The sequence below is a fragment of the Syngnathoides biaculeatus genome, chromosome 9, assembly GCF_019802595.1.
Source record: "Syngnathoides biaculeatus isolate LvHL_M chromosome 9, ASM1980259v1, whole genome shotgun sequence".
Lineage (NCBI taxonomy): Eukaryota > Metazoa > Chordata > Actinopteri > Syngnathiformes > Syngnathidae > Syngnathoides > Syngnathoides biaculeatus.
The window spans coordinates 4724400-4741382 of NC_084648.1; the positions used below are offsets into that span (position 1 = coordinate 4724400).

Consider the following 16983-nt stretch of genomic DNA (forward strand, 5'->3'; position numbering starts at 1 on the left):
TTTAAAAGTGGTGGGAGCAATCAGGAAATATAAAATAGAAAATGACATGTGAATATAGATCAGTCAACCCCAGAAAACAAAGATAGGGAGCTTGGGAATTGAGGTGAAAGTGCATCCTCTTCTGCCCGGGAGTCTTTTTTTTTTTTTTTTAAAGGTGCCATGTTTTGGCTGTTTGTAGCTCCATAAAGCCAGTTTGACATAGACTTAGTATAAAAGTGTCAATTTCATTAAAACACACAAACAAACAAAAATAAGACCAAGATATAAGGTTTTGGAATGCAAGTGTCCTGAAAAGGCCCCTCCGACAGCTACTTGACCCAGTTTTCCCCCAGCTTTGTCAGTATTTGGCCCTTGCTTCTGTGTAGAAGACCTTTGCTAGTGATGTAGATAATCTCAAGGAATTGGAATGATCTGATTTCAGGTGGGCAGCACGGTGGATCATTTGGTAAAGCGTTGGCCTCACAGTTCGGAGGACCCCGGTTCAATCCCGGCCCCGCCTGTGTGGAGTATGCATGTTCTCCCCATGCCTACGTGGGGTTTCTCCAGACACTGCGGCTACCTCCCACATCCCAAAAACATGCAACATTAATTGTACACTCTAAATTGCCCCTAGGTGTGATATTGTGAGTGCGGCTGTTTGTCTCTATGTGCCCTGCGATTGTCTGGTAACCAGTTCAGGGTGTACTCTGCCTCTTGCCTGTTGACAGCTGGGGTAGGCTCCAGCACTCCCCGCAACCCTCGTGAGTATAGGCGGCAAAGATAATGGATGGATTGATGGATGATTCCCGGTCTTGGCAGAAAACCATCTAGGACTCAGGGATGCCCAGATGATTTCAACACATATTTCACACATTTACTGAGGCACCATAGAGACAATGTTGCATCCCAAATACTAAATTGTTTGGAAAATACTCCACCTTTAAACTCAAAATGAGTAAAACATGAAAACAATTTTGGCAATAGAAGGAATAGGTTTCCTGGTTTCTAACCTACGATAAGTGAGGGGGATGAACAAAACAAAACAAAAAAAAAAAACCCATTACAAAATTATACAAATGTCAAAAATAAACGATGTATTTTTAGTCTAGTACAAGACAACATCAGACAACATCAACTAAATTTCCTAAAGCACCTAATTAAGCTTAATTAGGAAAACAGCATCTCCCACCCCCCATCAGGAAAAAGCAGGTGGAGCTGATGAGAATTTTACGAGGCGCAAAGGCACACAAAGGAAATATTTACAGAGCATCAGTTTAAAATCAACATTTAAAAATACATACAGTCATTGACATAAAACTGAATTTTGTAAAAGATGGACTCTGCATAGAACTTTAAAACTTGGATGTCATCAAACATGGACTAGTATTTGTCTTTTTGGGGCAATCTTTTCCTAAACGCGAGACTTGTACTTCACAGCATGTCATACGACTTTATCTTTTCAAGTCTTACTTTCTTGTTCAGTCTTTTTTTTTTTCCCTTATTTTCTTCTAGCTCACTTCACCTTCAATCATTCTGGAGACTTTGGTGCCACCTTGCTGATGTATGCAGGATATTGATTTCGATATTAATAGGGAAGGAAAGACAGTGAGGATTTTTTCAGTTTCACTGAGTAAAGAGTTTGTAGGAGGAAGAGTGGCGAGATACAGATACAGATATGACTCACTTTTACAAAGACGACAAACTGTGAGGGGAAGCGTTCGACTTTTTTTGCAGGGAAACTTTCTACTTGTACTTTGTACTTTATATTCATTGATTCATTCGATAGCAGTTTTATGGTGTTTGCTTGATGTTTTGGGTCATTATCTAATGATCCGAATTGAAAACGTTGATTCTGAAGATGGAAGTCCTTGTGAGTGTGGTTTTTCTGCATTTCAAAACAGCAGTAAGTTAATGTTTTTTATTGCACGTACCATTATATTTTTATTATTATTACTAATATTGTAGTTTTAAATTATTATTTATATTATTATATATTATGTAGTAGTATGAGTAGTAGTAATCTGGTTGTAATGATTATTTTATCCTATGATATGATCCATGAAGGGAAACTGAAGATATTCCTGGAATTCTGTAATCCTTTGTACCCATATTTATTGTAAGATTTCCCACATCATAGGTCAGATCAGATCCTAATGATTTAGAATCATCCCCGTTTTTAATTAACTGCAGTTTTGACACATCTTAAAAGGTCAAAGTACAATCGTTTACAAATTGTCTCTCTCCATACGGGAGTAAAACTGCGATGTAGACAGACATTTAGTGCATTTATAAAAGTTAAATGCAGCCAAAAAATTGAGATACCCCGACAGCTTCCAAAATGTCAGACTATGAGAAGAAGTCATGTTGTCACAATTGTTTTACAAAAACAAATACATTTGTTAAAGGTCCCACATTTTACTAAATCATTTTCCCCTAGTATTCAGAATGCAGTATTGTCTCAATCTGAAATATTAAGTAAAATCATGCACACATTCCTGAGTTCCATATATTTTTATGCTGAAAGCTTGAAATCAGGTCCTTTGAATTACTTCTTTATCTTCATCACGAACAAAGATCACCGCCTTCCCTTTTTTTCTGAGCCAGCCGTGTTGACATAAAACAAACAGGTGTGCTCTCACATGTAAGTCTTCTACACGGAGGCAACCAATCAAAGGACAGGGGGCGGTCTTAGCAGAAAATGGACAAAAACTGGGTCAAACGGAAGTAGCTATCAGTGGGCTCTTTTCCAGACATTTGTACAACAAAACCCAGATGTTATTTTTTTCTTTTAAATGAAATTGACATTTTATACTCAGTGCATGTTGGCGAGTACAGGTCTATACATGTCAGCCAAAAATGGGACTTTTAAGAGATTGACTCGCTATTGCTTCAGCAATGGTGCAAGTGTGAATTATTGAGATTTTTTTTCTTTTACATTTGCCATAATTCTGCTGGGGGTCTTGGCCTATTTACACCAGCTGGTGGCCTTCAAATTAATTCAGAGCTAAATTGAAATATACCAGTATAGAAGCTGGTAGACTCACTGAAGTCATGTGATTCAGGTCAGGGTAAACGGTCACGGTTGTGCAGATGGATCTTGAATGTAATTTCTCCCTGAAATTTTAGAATTTCACCATATGATGGAATTAAAATTTAAAGGAGTACAGTACAGAGGCCACCTCACCAAGGTACCAAGCACTTACCCTGATTTTGATTTCAATTTGATGTGTATGATTTAAATAGAATCAACATTTGGGCTTTAACGGTTGGCCAGCATCTTGTTTAGCACGTCTGCTACACATTTCTGAGGTTTCGACTCAGGGGCTCTGATGTTTTGGCTCAGGCCTTTAATTATGGAGTTTTTAATGTTATCAACATTAATTTACGTGGGTTTTCTTTGGGTACTCACACTTCCCTCTATATTAAAAAAAATATTCACGTCACATTAACTGAAGACTCTAAACTCTACACACGTGCGTATGTGAGTGTCGATGATTGTTTGCCTATGATGCCAGGAAAATATTTGCCCCCTTCCTGATTTCATACATATATATTTTTAAACATATTAATCACCAATTGGGACTGTGGGCCAACTTTTAAATACAAGTCTACTAAATAATACATGGACATCAATGCCTTGTTAGGCTTTTACTTTTGGCTTGTCGTTCGTTGGCTGGTTTAACTTTCACAGGAGATTGTCATGTTAATTTTTAAACCTTGTCGTTGTTTAAAATTGTGTAATTGAGATTTGCCATCATAAGTGGCGAGTGCTCCTGTGATTCTGATTCGTCCTATTGGCCAAAATGGCACCGCCCTAAGACTGACGAATGTCATCTATTAATATGGTTATTCTTGTTCCACTAACATACATAGTATTAATCAGAGTACTGTGTTTTGACAAGTGCTGGAACATCCACATGGCTTTGGTGAACAAATTCCAGATTATTAAAGAAGCTGATGTAATTGTTAATGCTAAACACATTGATTACCTAGGAAAATGAACAAAAATTAGCGTATGTGTAATAATTTGAAACCAAAAGTACAAAAATGGGCTCTACCTCTAATGATTTGAGAAGAAAGTGTATGATGTGAAGAGCCTTGGGTAGTGGATCAACATCACTTAAAATCAAAGCATCTTTTCACAGGCCTCGAGGCAATTACGTTCACATGAATGGTTCTTGTGATGTCTGCCAGTGATTACGTTACTCATTAACATCCACTGAATTATCCAGCCCAAATTCAGATGCAGTTTTATCAAATATAGTTCCAAGTATACCTGCCCTCGGCTTCCCTCTCTCTTTTTTCCACTGCACCCTCAGACTGCCGTGCATCTAAAGCAGAAGACCGCCTCTTCAGAAAGCTTTTCAGGAGGTACAACCAATTCATCAGACCAGTGGAGAACGTCTCGGACCCAGTCACGGTGGAGTTTGAAGTCTCCATCTCACAGCTGGTGAAAGTTGTAAGCTAAACTTGCACACTGGTTGAAATTGATTAATCCTATGAGATATCGTCCTCTGACTGTTAATTACCTTGGAAATCTAAAAGATAAGCTGCAGGAGGAAATACTGTAGCAGTACAGTCATCATTGATATGCATATTTTTAATTGGTGGAATTTCACAGATTCACATATTACGGCTTTTCACATAAAATGTGTGCATGGAGTCTAAAAGAAGTGATCAATTCGAGAAAATTACCTCCTCGGGATTTTTCTGATGTTGTGATGCTTCGTCTTTTCAAGGTAACTTTAGGCTTCAGGGGAATCAACCAACTTGTAATAAACCATGCTCAGACTATGTCCAGTGCATGTCTCCAAAACAGGATGACTGAAATTGTCTCTTTTGTGTTGGTATATAAACTGTCCTTCTCTCGACTGACGCATGTAAGTCACAAAACTAGAAAAACAGCCAGCCTAAAGTGATACCACACAAAAAAAAGAACATTTAATGCATAGGGTGAACCCTGCATGTGAACCCACAATTTTCCAAAAGCTCAGAGTCTGCCAATTTAGAGTCCATTCAACATGACGAGATGGGTGAAGGTCCTGGCTTGGCATAACACCCCCCCAACCCACCCCACCCCACCACACACACACACACACACACACACACACACACACACACACACACACACACACACACACACACACACACACACACACACACAGCAGTTTTGAGATGTTTATTCTCAAGAAGTGTTGCCCATGTTTTCCATGTTGTAAAACAGATTATGTGTAAATATTGGAAGTTCAGTACTGTTGCTATTCTCACAAGGAGTTTTCATCCTGTAACGATGACTCCATCATAGAATCCTTAATGAGGTAAATAAAACCTTTTTGTTTATTTAAACAACAAAAAAGTATAAAAAAATAGATGTAATTTGATGACAGAGATTGTGAACAACAAAAAAGACAAGCTCGAACAATATTTGGTGATAAGTTCATTTAGATTTAAATTTAGCAAATGAATCACTACTGTAGAAGCAAAAATAGAAACGCAAACCTTGCCTCACTTTCCCCAATGCAAAATCATCACTGATATTTTGCTGTTTTCTAAAACTCGACCACTCACTCAGAGAATCTTTCCTGTTGATCAGTTCCTCCTACAGTGTGTGCATATTCATGTACACTTTCATAAGCAGCGGACTTTTTCTTTGTCTTTTTAATTCCGTAGCCAATATTGGACTCACTTTCAATGAATTTCACACAAGATCACGTGCTTCTCTGCTTCCTTGCAGGATGAGGTCAATCAGATCATGGAAACAAATTTGTGGCTCAGGCATGTGAGTACATGCACACACGGCCATGCACGCACAGAGGGTAAAATCATATCTCTGCTTCATTTGTGAGGACTTGCACGTTAAATTTATGGAGAAAAGTTGAAGCATTAATAGTGGTGAGGTGTCAAGGTTTATGCGGTCCAAAGACGCATGTCAAACATGTGCTTCCATTTGTAATTACATATTAGGATCGTCAGGAAAAGAATGTGAAAATCCAATCTGCATATGAATGAGTGTGAACTATCGCTATTAATGCCTCAGCCTTTCTCCATAAATGTCCTCAAGTCATCTCCATTTGTGACTGAAATGTTGAACACAACAGTCGAGGTTGTACGGTCAGTGATAGCATTAACATGTAGAGTCACGCTTTGCCTCCCAGGGGATCTTTAAACACATAGAGCGACCTCCTGACTTCACACTGCCACTGACTCATTCCCAAGCCATATTTACTCTCATCTCAAATATATGTTTAAATGCTCCTGACATGAGCCCTATCAAAGCATTACATTGAAGCCACGATTTAAACTGTCAACGGTACATGCCTGCTTGATGCTGATACGACTCAACAGAACATCGGCTGGAGTTGTGATCTCTCGCTCTACTTAAAATGCATTAAATTGTCTGGAAAGGAGGCTTTTGCTTGTACTGTCATAGCTGTCCATTTTTAAGAAGATAATTATAGTGGATTGATGCCAGTGTAGCTACTCTCTGGTGCATTCTATCGTTTTTCAATGAGCCGTATTCAGTTCATTCTTCAAAAAAAGTATTTACTGATAATTCATAATCACATTCCACAGTCTCCTTCAAAATATTGCAACAGTAAGGTGGATTCCTTTGTTTTTGTTGTATACTAAAGACATTTGGGTTTTTCAGACCAACAAATGAATTTCAGACAAAAGTTCAAAATTCCAGCTTTTATTTCATGGGAATGGATGATAACGTGTGAAACAACTCAAGACAGAACATCTTTTAATTGATGCCACTCACTTTTCAAATTAGCAAAAATACTGGGACAGACATGTTTCAATTAACTTAAAATAAATAACATTTAATAGCTGGTGGCATAGCCCTTACCTGGAATAACTGTATCATTCCCATGACCCACTGACTTCGCCCAACTGTTGGATTCTTCTTTTGAAATGGTTTTCCAGGCCTTTACTGCAGCCTCTTTTAGGTCTGTGTTTCTGGGGGTTTCTACATTCAATCTCCTCTTCAAGAGGTAAAATGCATGTTCTATTGGGTTAAAAGCTACCGATTGACTTGGCCTTTCTAAGACCTTCCACTTTTTCCCACTGTTGAAGTCCTTTGTAGGGTTGGCAGTGTGTTTTCAGTCATCGTCCTGTTACATGATCAACCTTCCCCCAAAGTGGTTGGATGCATATTTCTTTTACTACTATTACTGACATTTTAGCTCACTTGATTAGTGTATGGCTTCAAACAAAAGGTGTTCTGTCCTGATTTGTTTCATTTAAAGTAACTACCACATTGACCATATTAATTGACCTTCCAGTTCTAATACTTTTGGAGGGAACTGTACATCTAGATTGATTTTACGTGATCAAATTTGTTCAATCAATAATGTGTTTTCACAACCTCGTTGCTAGTGATGTTTTTTGCATGATACACAAGTTTATCATCTCACGGTATTTGAAGCACTTCTGTTTGCATCAGTGTGGAATCAGTTCTGTTTTATAAACAATAAAGTATCCTGCTCACCCAACCAGGAATTTCATCTCCAGCTAAACATAATCCCAGATAAATGGAAAAGACAGCGTAGCATGAAGTCATTAATTAAACGTCTCTCAGGTCGTTACCGGGTATTAATCCGCCTTGCTAATGAAAGACTTCATCTTGAATGACATGCAAATAGCCAAAACTAATGGATCCACGGCTCATGAAATCTTACCTGCAGGTATGTTGACAGAATAGTGAGTGAATCCTCTCTTTGTGTTGATGAGCGCCTCACACGACCCCCACAAATTGACCTGGTCCTACTGACAGATTGGTTCATGTTGTTTTCACTGTTACACACTGACTCTCCCACAAGTGTACATTAAATGCATCACAAGTTGTCATTATTATTTGATTTTGACTGAAAATATATTTCTTCTGAAAAAGTGTGCAATATTAATATGCAATTTAAGATTTTTGTGTACAGGAGTGTGTCTTCAGGGAAGGCACTGCCTGCATCTTCGACAGCAGAACTAACTAGTCATTGATATCTTTTACTGTTTTTCAGATCTGGAATGATTACAAGCTGCGATGGATGCCAGACGAGTTTGATGGAATCGAGTTCATTAGAGTTCCATCAAACAAGATCTGGAGACCCGACATCGTTCTCTACAACAAGTGAGCCCGTCATCTCCATAATCTGTCACGTCGTCACCACTCATGCAGCCACCGAGTGAGATTTGAATGACTAAATTCATTTGACAACATTATTTTTTCAGACTGGTTCATTCTTCATTCTGTACGTCTCTCCAGAAAGTAGAGACCTTTACTACTGTATAGTACAGTTAATTATTTACAAATGACACTGTATCAAATGGATTAGAAATGCATTTATACATATTTCTTTAGGTTCCTATTTTAGACAGATAGAAATACAGTATCCGAGAAGTGAGTGTCTTGTGTACACCGTCAAGAACAAATAGATTTAAATATTGATGGATTTTTCATGCCTAGCTTATTTTCTTCTCTAATTAGAGTTCCAATATTCAGCGGAATGGTGAGGATGAACTCTTAATCCTACTGATCTCTTTCTTTTTATCATAACATTCCTTATTTTATCCCCCACCCCTTTTGTGTTCCTTGTTTTCATTTCCCTCACCAATATTTGACATTTGTGTCATCCTTTAACGTGTGCGTCCTTTTCAAATCCACATATGCTTGTAACGTGTTTCCTCAAACTTTCATGGCCATGTCAATACTGCTGTTGCTACATACATTGTAAATCCAGCGCTGTTGGGGATTTCCTGGTGGAGGACAAAACCAAAGCACTGCTGAAGTTTGACGGAACCATTACCTGGATTCCACCCGCAATTTTCAAATCCTCCTGCCCTATGGACATCACCTACTTCCCATTCGATTATCAGAACTGCTCAATGAAGTTTGGTTCGTGGACTTATGACAAAGCCAAGATTGACCTGGTACTTATTGGGTCTAAGGTAAGTGTCTTATGGATCTTGATCTTATTTTTTTTCTGAAGCCCATTAACACCCATCTAAATACTGTAAGAGCTGAATGCTTCCAAGCATCTAAAGTGGTGTTAAGGACAAACTACTTCACCTTACGGAAATACGCAATGTTTCTACTACAGTACATTGTGCTGGTAGACCGACAAACATTCAGAGATGAGCCAAAAGCTCATTTTGCAAAACATTCCAAACATCTTTTGAGCAAGAAAATCATTCAATTCCCAGTTCTGATAAAATGACTGATGATGTTTTTGCATCTGTCCAGATATGGTAAATTTTACCATATGGAAAAAAAAACCAAGACATTGTGGAATGAACACTCTTAAATATTACCTGCACATGTTAAATCAAATGTACAATACACAATGACGTTTCTTATTTAAACAGATACATTCTGTAGATCTGAAATTTTAAACTGCCAATAACAGATTATATCCCTCCCACCTGTCTTTAAATCTTCTGTTTTCCAATTTTTGTCTGCCCATTTTTGGAAGGGGAGATATAGATTTGCCCAAAGAGCTAACTAAAGTAAATAGTAATTGGCTTTCACTTCTATACGGCCTTTCTACCTTCAAGGTACTCAAAACGCTTTAACACTGTCTCCTTCTTCACCCACTCATGACATATCATGCAGTGTGCTGCTCAAGGACACTTCGGCATGGTTGAGGGTTCAATCCACAGACGTCAGGGTGGGAGAAGACCACTCTGCCACCTGAGACATGCCATCCGGCAGCCGGAATTCATTATTATCTGCTTCTAAAAGGCCTTTGAAAACAGATTTGGCACCACTTTGCAAATTAAATGTATACATTTTATAGTATATTGTATATAATGTTTTTGGAAAATTAATAATGAACGCCATACCAGAGATTTATCATTATAGCTGTAACAATATAAACTGTGCAGGTAGTCCGGACGTTCCCAATATGTCGTACTTCAATGTCAAATTTCTAAAAAGTTTATAAATGATTCATTTTTTTAATCTCTGCATAGAGAAGGGTACCCTTATTGTTGAGGGATACCGTATTCCTTTTCCATCTTCAGTATTGAATGCATGCATCAAAGTTTCGGCATGTATGGGAGCTCTCTGAAAGTGCTATATTCTTCAATCGAAGATCAAAATTAAGACTGTCGAGCCAGGCAGTCGTCTTAATTCACTGTCCGACTACAGCGTTGCATCCATCATTTAGGTCAACCTCAAAGACTTCTGGGAGAGTGGCGAGTGGGAGATCATTGACGCTCCAGGCTACAAGCATGACATCAAGTATAACTGCTGTGAGGAAATCTACCCGGACATCACGTACTCCTTCTACATCCGCCGCCTGCCACTCTTCTACACCATCAACCTCATCATCCCCTGCCTCCTCATCTCTTTCCTCACAGTGCTGGTTTTCTATCTCCCATCTGACTGTGGAGAGAAGGTCACGCTCTGTATCTCCGTCCTGCTCTCCCTCACTGTGTTTCTACTCGTTATCACCGAGACCATTCCCTCCACATCTTTGGTCATTCCGCTGATTGGAGAGTATCTGCTCTTCACCATGATCTTCGTCACACTCAGCATTGTCATTACGGTTTTCGTACTGAACGTGCACTACCGCACTCCCATGACGCACACCATGCCCGCTTGGGTGCGCTTAGTCTTTCTTAAAGTGCTGCCGAGGCTTATGTTGATGCGGAGACCAACTGATGAAGACAGCAAGGCCGGAGGGATGGAGAGCAGTGGGGAGGCAGGAGGAGCTGGAGGGGGAGGAGGAGGCCGAGGAGGAAAGAAGAGGAAGAATAACTTGACCCAGGCAAGTGTTCCCTCGTCCACGAGTGCGATGTCACAATGTGTCAAAAAGAGGGAAGTCTACTAAAATAGAGGTAGTGAACTAAAGTGGGCTTCATTTAAGAAAAACTACAGTACTCTCTCCTTAGGTTTTTAAACTGCAACCTCTATTCTGAAGGCAATACTAAATCACAGATATCCTTTATTATTTCAAATTTTAGAGTTTGAAATTGGTCAAATTGGAAGCACGGTGGTGACGCGGTTAGCACATCTGCCCTTCAGTTGAGTAGCAAATCTAAACTAAATCTAGTTCAAATCTAAACTCTGTGAGTTGAGATTAAGTTTGTCCATCCATCCATTTTCTTCACTGGTTATCCTCACAAGGGTCGCGGGGAGTGCTGGAGCCTATCCCAGCTGTCAACGGGGCAGGAGGCGGGGTACACCCAGAACTGGTTGCCAGCCAATCGCAGGGCACATAGCGACAAACAGACGCACTCACAATCACACTTAGGGGCAATTTACAGTGTCCAATTAATGTTGCATATTTTTAGAATGAGGAAACCGGAGTGCCCGGAGGAAACCCATGCAGGCACGGGGAGAGCATCCAAACTCCACACAGGCGGATCTGGGATTGAACCCAGGACCTACGAACTGTGAGGCCAAAGCTTTACCAGCTGCCTCACCGTGCTGCCCAGATTAAGTTTAGGTTACTTTTATTTTGTCTTACTCATGTATTCCAAAAACATACATGCTAGGTTATTTGAAAAGTGAGAATAAATTGTTCTCTATTTGTGGTTGTTTTGGTAATTGGCTGGCAACCAGTCCAGTGTGTCCAAGGATAGGCTCCAGTCCAGCAATGGCACTAATGAAGGCAAGTGCTATCAAAAAAATGTATGGATGAATGGATTTTATCTGCCTGCATCATATTTCATTATTGCTGTTTGGCAGAATTTGCAGTAATTTTTATTCCAGTTCACAAAAACATGTCAAACAACAACAAACATCCTGGTGTCTTCACAGCGGTGATGGTCCAGAGAGACCAGGAAGAATAAGCAGGTCCACAGTAAAGAATGTTTAAAGAGAAACACTGATGAAATATTTGAAAAAAAAAAAGCCATTATGGCATTTTCATAAAACCGTGTAAAATCATTATTGTCGTGGTGTGTTCAGAACAAAAATTTCTTCCTACAGGGAGCAATCAAGCTTCACTTGATCGGACAGAAATAGACTTGCATCTCTGCCCTAAGAAAACTTTTGTATACAGACATTGGTTTGTTAGATGTAAAATAATGTCATCAATGAGATTATATAGATCACTTTATATATATCAGTTTACAGTCTTAACACAGATGCAAAACCTTCATTAGGCAGCTTGTACAAACCCTTTTTTTTGATAGCATAAATTATATGTTGTTGTTTGACATGTACTGTATCCTAGATGATTGTTAAGAGACAAAACTTTGTCTTTATTTTTGCATTCCCGCAGGCTGTAGGGGGTTCCTTAAACTGTCTGGAGTTCGGGGACAATACGTTGTCCTCCAGGGAAAGCTGTGCTGAGGTCAAATGCTCTTGTCCCTGCAAGAATGGGAAGGATTGTGCTGAATCGACGACAACTGGAAAAAAGACATGCCAGCTGAATCCACAGAGCAAAAATTCACTCGTGGCCTTCTCCGTTGTGTCGCCGGAGATTAAGCAGGCCATCGAGAGTGTCAAATACATAGCTGAGAACATGAGGAGCCGAAACAAAGCCAAAGAGGTCAGTTGTACTTCTGGCCTACACGATCCTTCACTTGTATAGAAGTTTCATGTCAGTGGTTAAAATATGAAATGCCAGGTAACTTGAATATTTTGTTTACTCACATACAGTTTAATTATTCTTTTGCAGGGTGGAGGGTGGGAAATAAGTTACGTATTTGAATGGTTTTTTTTCTTTTTTGCGCGGTGTTCTAACATGGTCACAGCATGGTTTCAATTATATTTCTCAATGTCTACTTAAACATGTCTCCTTTAAAAAATATCAGAATTTCAGATATAAATCCTGTAGAAAATAAATTGTCCCTGTGTCGGGACTCTTGATAAAATCCTATAGCTTTGTGTAGGCAAAAATATGAATGGCAGTGAAACCTTATATATAAAACGCATTAATGCAAAAACACACTTGACAGTGCTCATCTTGATCTTTGAACTAAAACGTGTCAGATTACAGTCTGTTCCAAATCATAATTGTATTATTTTGAACCACACAATTTAGGACTGTATCGTTTTCCCTCCTCACTCTAAGGAAACAAAAAAATCCCTCCTGGGACAAAGTAACGCTTTGATATGCAAACTGGAATTCATCACAACAGCTATGGCAAAAGAAATCCACTTTTATTGGCACCTTGATTAGAAGATGAAGGTTTCCATCCCAACATTTGCTGTGACACAAAAGGAAATGTTTAACCGTAAAAATGCTTAGCAGCCAGACTGATGTCTTTTCTGTCATGTTGTTTTGTCCCTTCTCTTACTCACAGGTGGAAGATGACTGGAAGTATGTTGCCATGGTGATTGACAGAATCTTCCTCTGGGTGTTTGTGACAGTTTGTGTCCTGGGGACAGTGGGCCTCTTCCTCCAACCGCTTTTTGGATTCGTCTCATAACCCCTCACCAATCAGGGTTTACTGCCACCCTGACAAGACCATTCTGAACAAATGATCCATTTGAAGACAAAAAAAAAAGGTTGACTCTAAAAGCACTCGTTGATCAGCTCATTTTGCTTTTTGCAGAGAGCAGCACACATTTTTTAATGCCTTAATTTTATGCCTATTAACGCTGCATATTATTTTACCACAATTACCCCAAAACTAATACCATGGTATAATGAGGACACCCTCATAATTTTTTTTATAAATAGTTTCCAAACAAGGCAATTATTAAGTTATAAACCGTCCAAATTATTACTGAAGCAATATATGTAATTTTAATTTTCAGATGAACAACAGTGTGGCCCAACATCTGAATTGTTCTGGCTTTTGCTGGACTTCTGCACTATTCTACTTTTATCAACCTATCATGGAGTCACCTGCGCCCAATTTTTTTCAAGTGTAAGATACAGTCGTAGAAATATCCATCCATCCATTTTCTTAGCCGCTTATCCTCACAGGGGTCGCGGGGAGTGCTGCAGCCTATCCCAGCTGTCAAGGGGCAGGAGGGGAGGTACACCCTGAACTGGTTGCCAGCCAATCGCAGGGCACACGGAGACAGACGACACTCACACTCACAATCACACCTAGGAGCAATTTAGAGTGTCCAATTAATGTTGCATGTTTTTGGGATGTGGGAGGAAACCAGTGTGCCCAGAGAAAACCCACACAGGCATGGGGAGAACATGCAAACTGCACACAAGGAGGGCCGGGATTGAACCCAGGACCTCAGAACTGTGAGGCCAACGCTTTCCAGCTGCGCCGCCGTGCTGCCCTAGTACAAATATTAATTACAAAAGCTGCAATTATTTAGAAGTTGCCAAAGGGTGAGGCAGTAGGGCTAATTACTATAGACCTGTTTTAGGCTGTCACATGGATCGGTAAAATGCGACACAAATAATGCTTCAAATGACAACTGCGAATTTGTTGCCGGCTCTGCTGTCCTTTGTGTATATTGTAATTCTTAATTTAATTTGCTTGATCAAACTGCTTGTAATCCCATAAAGGGGATTCTATTTCCACTTTGCTGTATATATTTTTTTTATTGCACATCACAAAGACACCATGTCACACAGTGCTGTTAGAGGAAACTTCAAACTGTGCTAAATGTCTTTGCTCAAGGGCACATCAACTGTCTTCGGGAAGCAGATAAACATTTCGTTTTGTCTGTTGGACTTGAATTGTGACCCTCAGGTTCCAAAGTCTTTCCACGTCAGCTACGGCCACCCCAAAAATGATTTAAAACTCACTGACTCGTTATATATTTCATAATGATGTTTTGTCTCAGTGGCCTTTGGGCTGCTTGACTTCTTACTACATAATACTGGTTTACTTCAACTGACTTGCTCTCATACTGTGTTGCATGTTTCTGTTTGCACATTTAGGACAAAGTCCTATTTTTGTTTTGATTCCCCATAAAAAAAAAAAAAAAAAATTTTTTTTTCTCAAGTTTTGTAGGGTGAAAGCTGCAGGTGGCTACTAGTGTAGACTGAATGTATGGCAACAATGGGGAAATGAAATCGCAGTGTTTTGAAATGGTGAACTTGGTAAAAAATTTAGAATTCTTAACTATCAACTGAAATGATATTTTTCTTTTTTTTGTGGGTGGGAGGGTGGTGAAATTAACTTTGAAGTAGTTTGCATAGAAAATAAACTTTGCCAACACCGCTGATGGTGAAATTATACATACGTATACTGTATCATACTGAATCAGATTCATTTAGCTGCCTGCAGTCAGAGACAATGATTCACACATTTATCGGCTTTTTGAGTCATTTTCATGTAGAGGTCAGTTTCATGATGTGCAAGCAATTATTGATTAAAGGCAGACTTTCTCCTTTGTAATTAGAATCCATGCGTTAGCAAATGTTTGCTATGATTCATTTTCTAGACATTAATTGGTTTGCCACAGTAAATATTACATCCAATCTTCTTGTTTGGTTGATTCCAAAATAGCACATTACATTTCTTAATTAATATTTTCTAATCCACTGGTTATTTATTCTTATTTTCACTTGCCACTTTTGATTATGTACTTTTAATGTTCTGTAAGAAGCAGCATTCAGGATTCACATCGCTATATTGCAATAAAATCTGCAGTTCTGACTGCAGGGATTACATTTAATTAGCCATTTTGATATATTGTGCAAAGGATTTATAAAATAGCATTTGCCTTTCTAATCATTTGACACTGAAATAAAAATAAATGCAATATTTTGTCATTATGATTTATTTCTTGTACACCTAAACAACACCCATATGGTGATCATCTTGGGTTTAAGTAAGCCTTAGTAAACAGTGCAAAGCAAATTCAATGTGCTTTAAATGGTTAAAAGCATTTTAAAATATTAAAACAGTGTACAGTGCAAGAAATGTCATTTAAAGATGGAAATGCTCCAAAAAGCATGAGAACAGAGAAAAGTTTTTAACCTGGATTTAAAAACATTAACACTCAGGGCTGACATCACTTCTGTTGGCAATTTATTCCATTTGCGGGCAGCATAATTCATAATAATAATTAAAATTATCCTAACTCTGGCGAATCCTTTCCAACCTGCTCATTCCCAGCTGTTCCAACCTGCTTGGACCCGTTTCTTCACTTCCCTACCACACTCACCATTGCTCTGGATTGTTGAGCCCAAGTATTTGAAGTCGTCCACCCTCGCGAGTATTTCTTCTCCGTGGAGCCTCACTCTTCCCCCTCCACCCCTCTAATTCACGCACATTATTTTTGTTTTACTTCAGATAATCTTAATTCCTTTCTTTTCCAATGCATGCTTCCACTTTTCTACTTGTTGATCCACATGGTCCTGCTTTCCACTGCAGATCACAATATCACCCGCAAACATCATGGTCCATGACATTTCCAGTTTAACGTCATCTGTGAGCTTATCCATCACCACTCAAAACAGGAAAAGGGGGAATATCACCCATGTTCTTAAAAATGGGCACAAGCAGACTTCTCGTCCCTCCTACAGGCATCCTCACACCTGCTAGAATTCTGTTGAAGAAGCTGGTCAAAAACCTTACTGCCACCTCTCCTAGATCTCAACAATTATATCATTGGGACTGACTGTCTTTCCGTTTTTCATCCTCTTTCATGCCTTTCTAACTTCCCTCTGACTAATCATTGCCGTTTCCTGTTCCGCTTCCCATTACATCTGTTCCTTCTCTCATTTTCCTCATTCACCAAGTCAAAAATATTCTCTATCCAGCAGACCACTGGCCCCATTCAACAGATTTCCATCTCGAACCCACTGCACACCCTTCCCACCTCTATCCCTCTGTCTAGCCAACCTGTGGAGATCCTTTTCTCCTTCTTTTGTGTCCAACCTGGTGTACATGTCGTTATATGCCTGTTTCGCCTTCGTCACCTCTACCTTTGCCCTACATCGCATCTCAATGTATTCCTTGCGTCTCTCCTCAGTTCTCTCAGTCTCCCACTTCTTCTCAGCTAATTTCTTTCCTTGTATGACTTCCTGCGCTTTGATTGTCCAATTCCAAATCTTCTTTCTCTCTTTCCTGCTTGTCTTTCTGATGACCTTTGCTGTAGTGGTCCATTCTCCTGGAACTCACTCCACT

The 16983-nt window shown here is 39.3% G+C and overlaps 1 protein-coding gene across 4 annotated transcripts in view; it reads left to right on the forward strand.

Annotated features, from left to right (window-relative positions):
* chrna6 (cholinergic receptor, nicotinic, alpha 6) overlaps window positions 1-15526 on the forward strand; it is a 28477-nt gene extending 12951 nt beyond the window's left edge. For 3 of the 4 annotated variants that reach the window (XM_061829340.1, XM_061829341.1, XM_061829339.1), the window contains 7 exons: window positions 4299-4438; window positions 5714-5758; window positions 7995-8104; window positions 8715-8922; window positions 10143-10745; window positions 12207-12476; window positions 13234-15526. In XM_061829340.1, coding sequence (XP_061685324.1) covers window positions 4299-4438; window positions 5714-5758; window positions 7995-8104; window positions 8715-8922; window positions 10143-10745; window positions 12207-12476; window positions 13234-13359 — 1502 coding nt within the window. In that variant the 3' untranslated portion in view covers window positions 13360-15526. The remainder of the gene's footprint in view (window positions 1-4298; window positions 4439-5713; window positions 5759-7994; window positions 8105-8714; window positions 8923-10142; window positions 10746-12206; window positions 12477-13233) is intronic. The other variant, XM_061829342.1, reaches the window with a different exon arrangement.
* Window positions 15527-16983: the final 1457 nt, after the last annotated feature.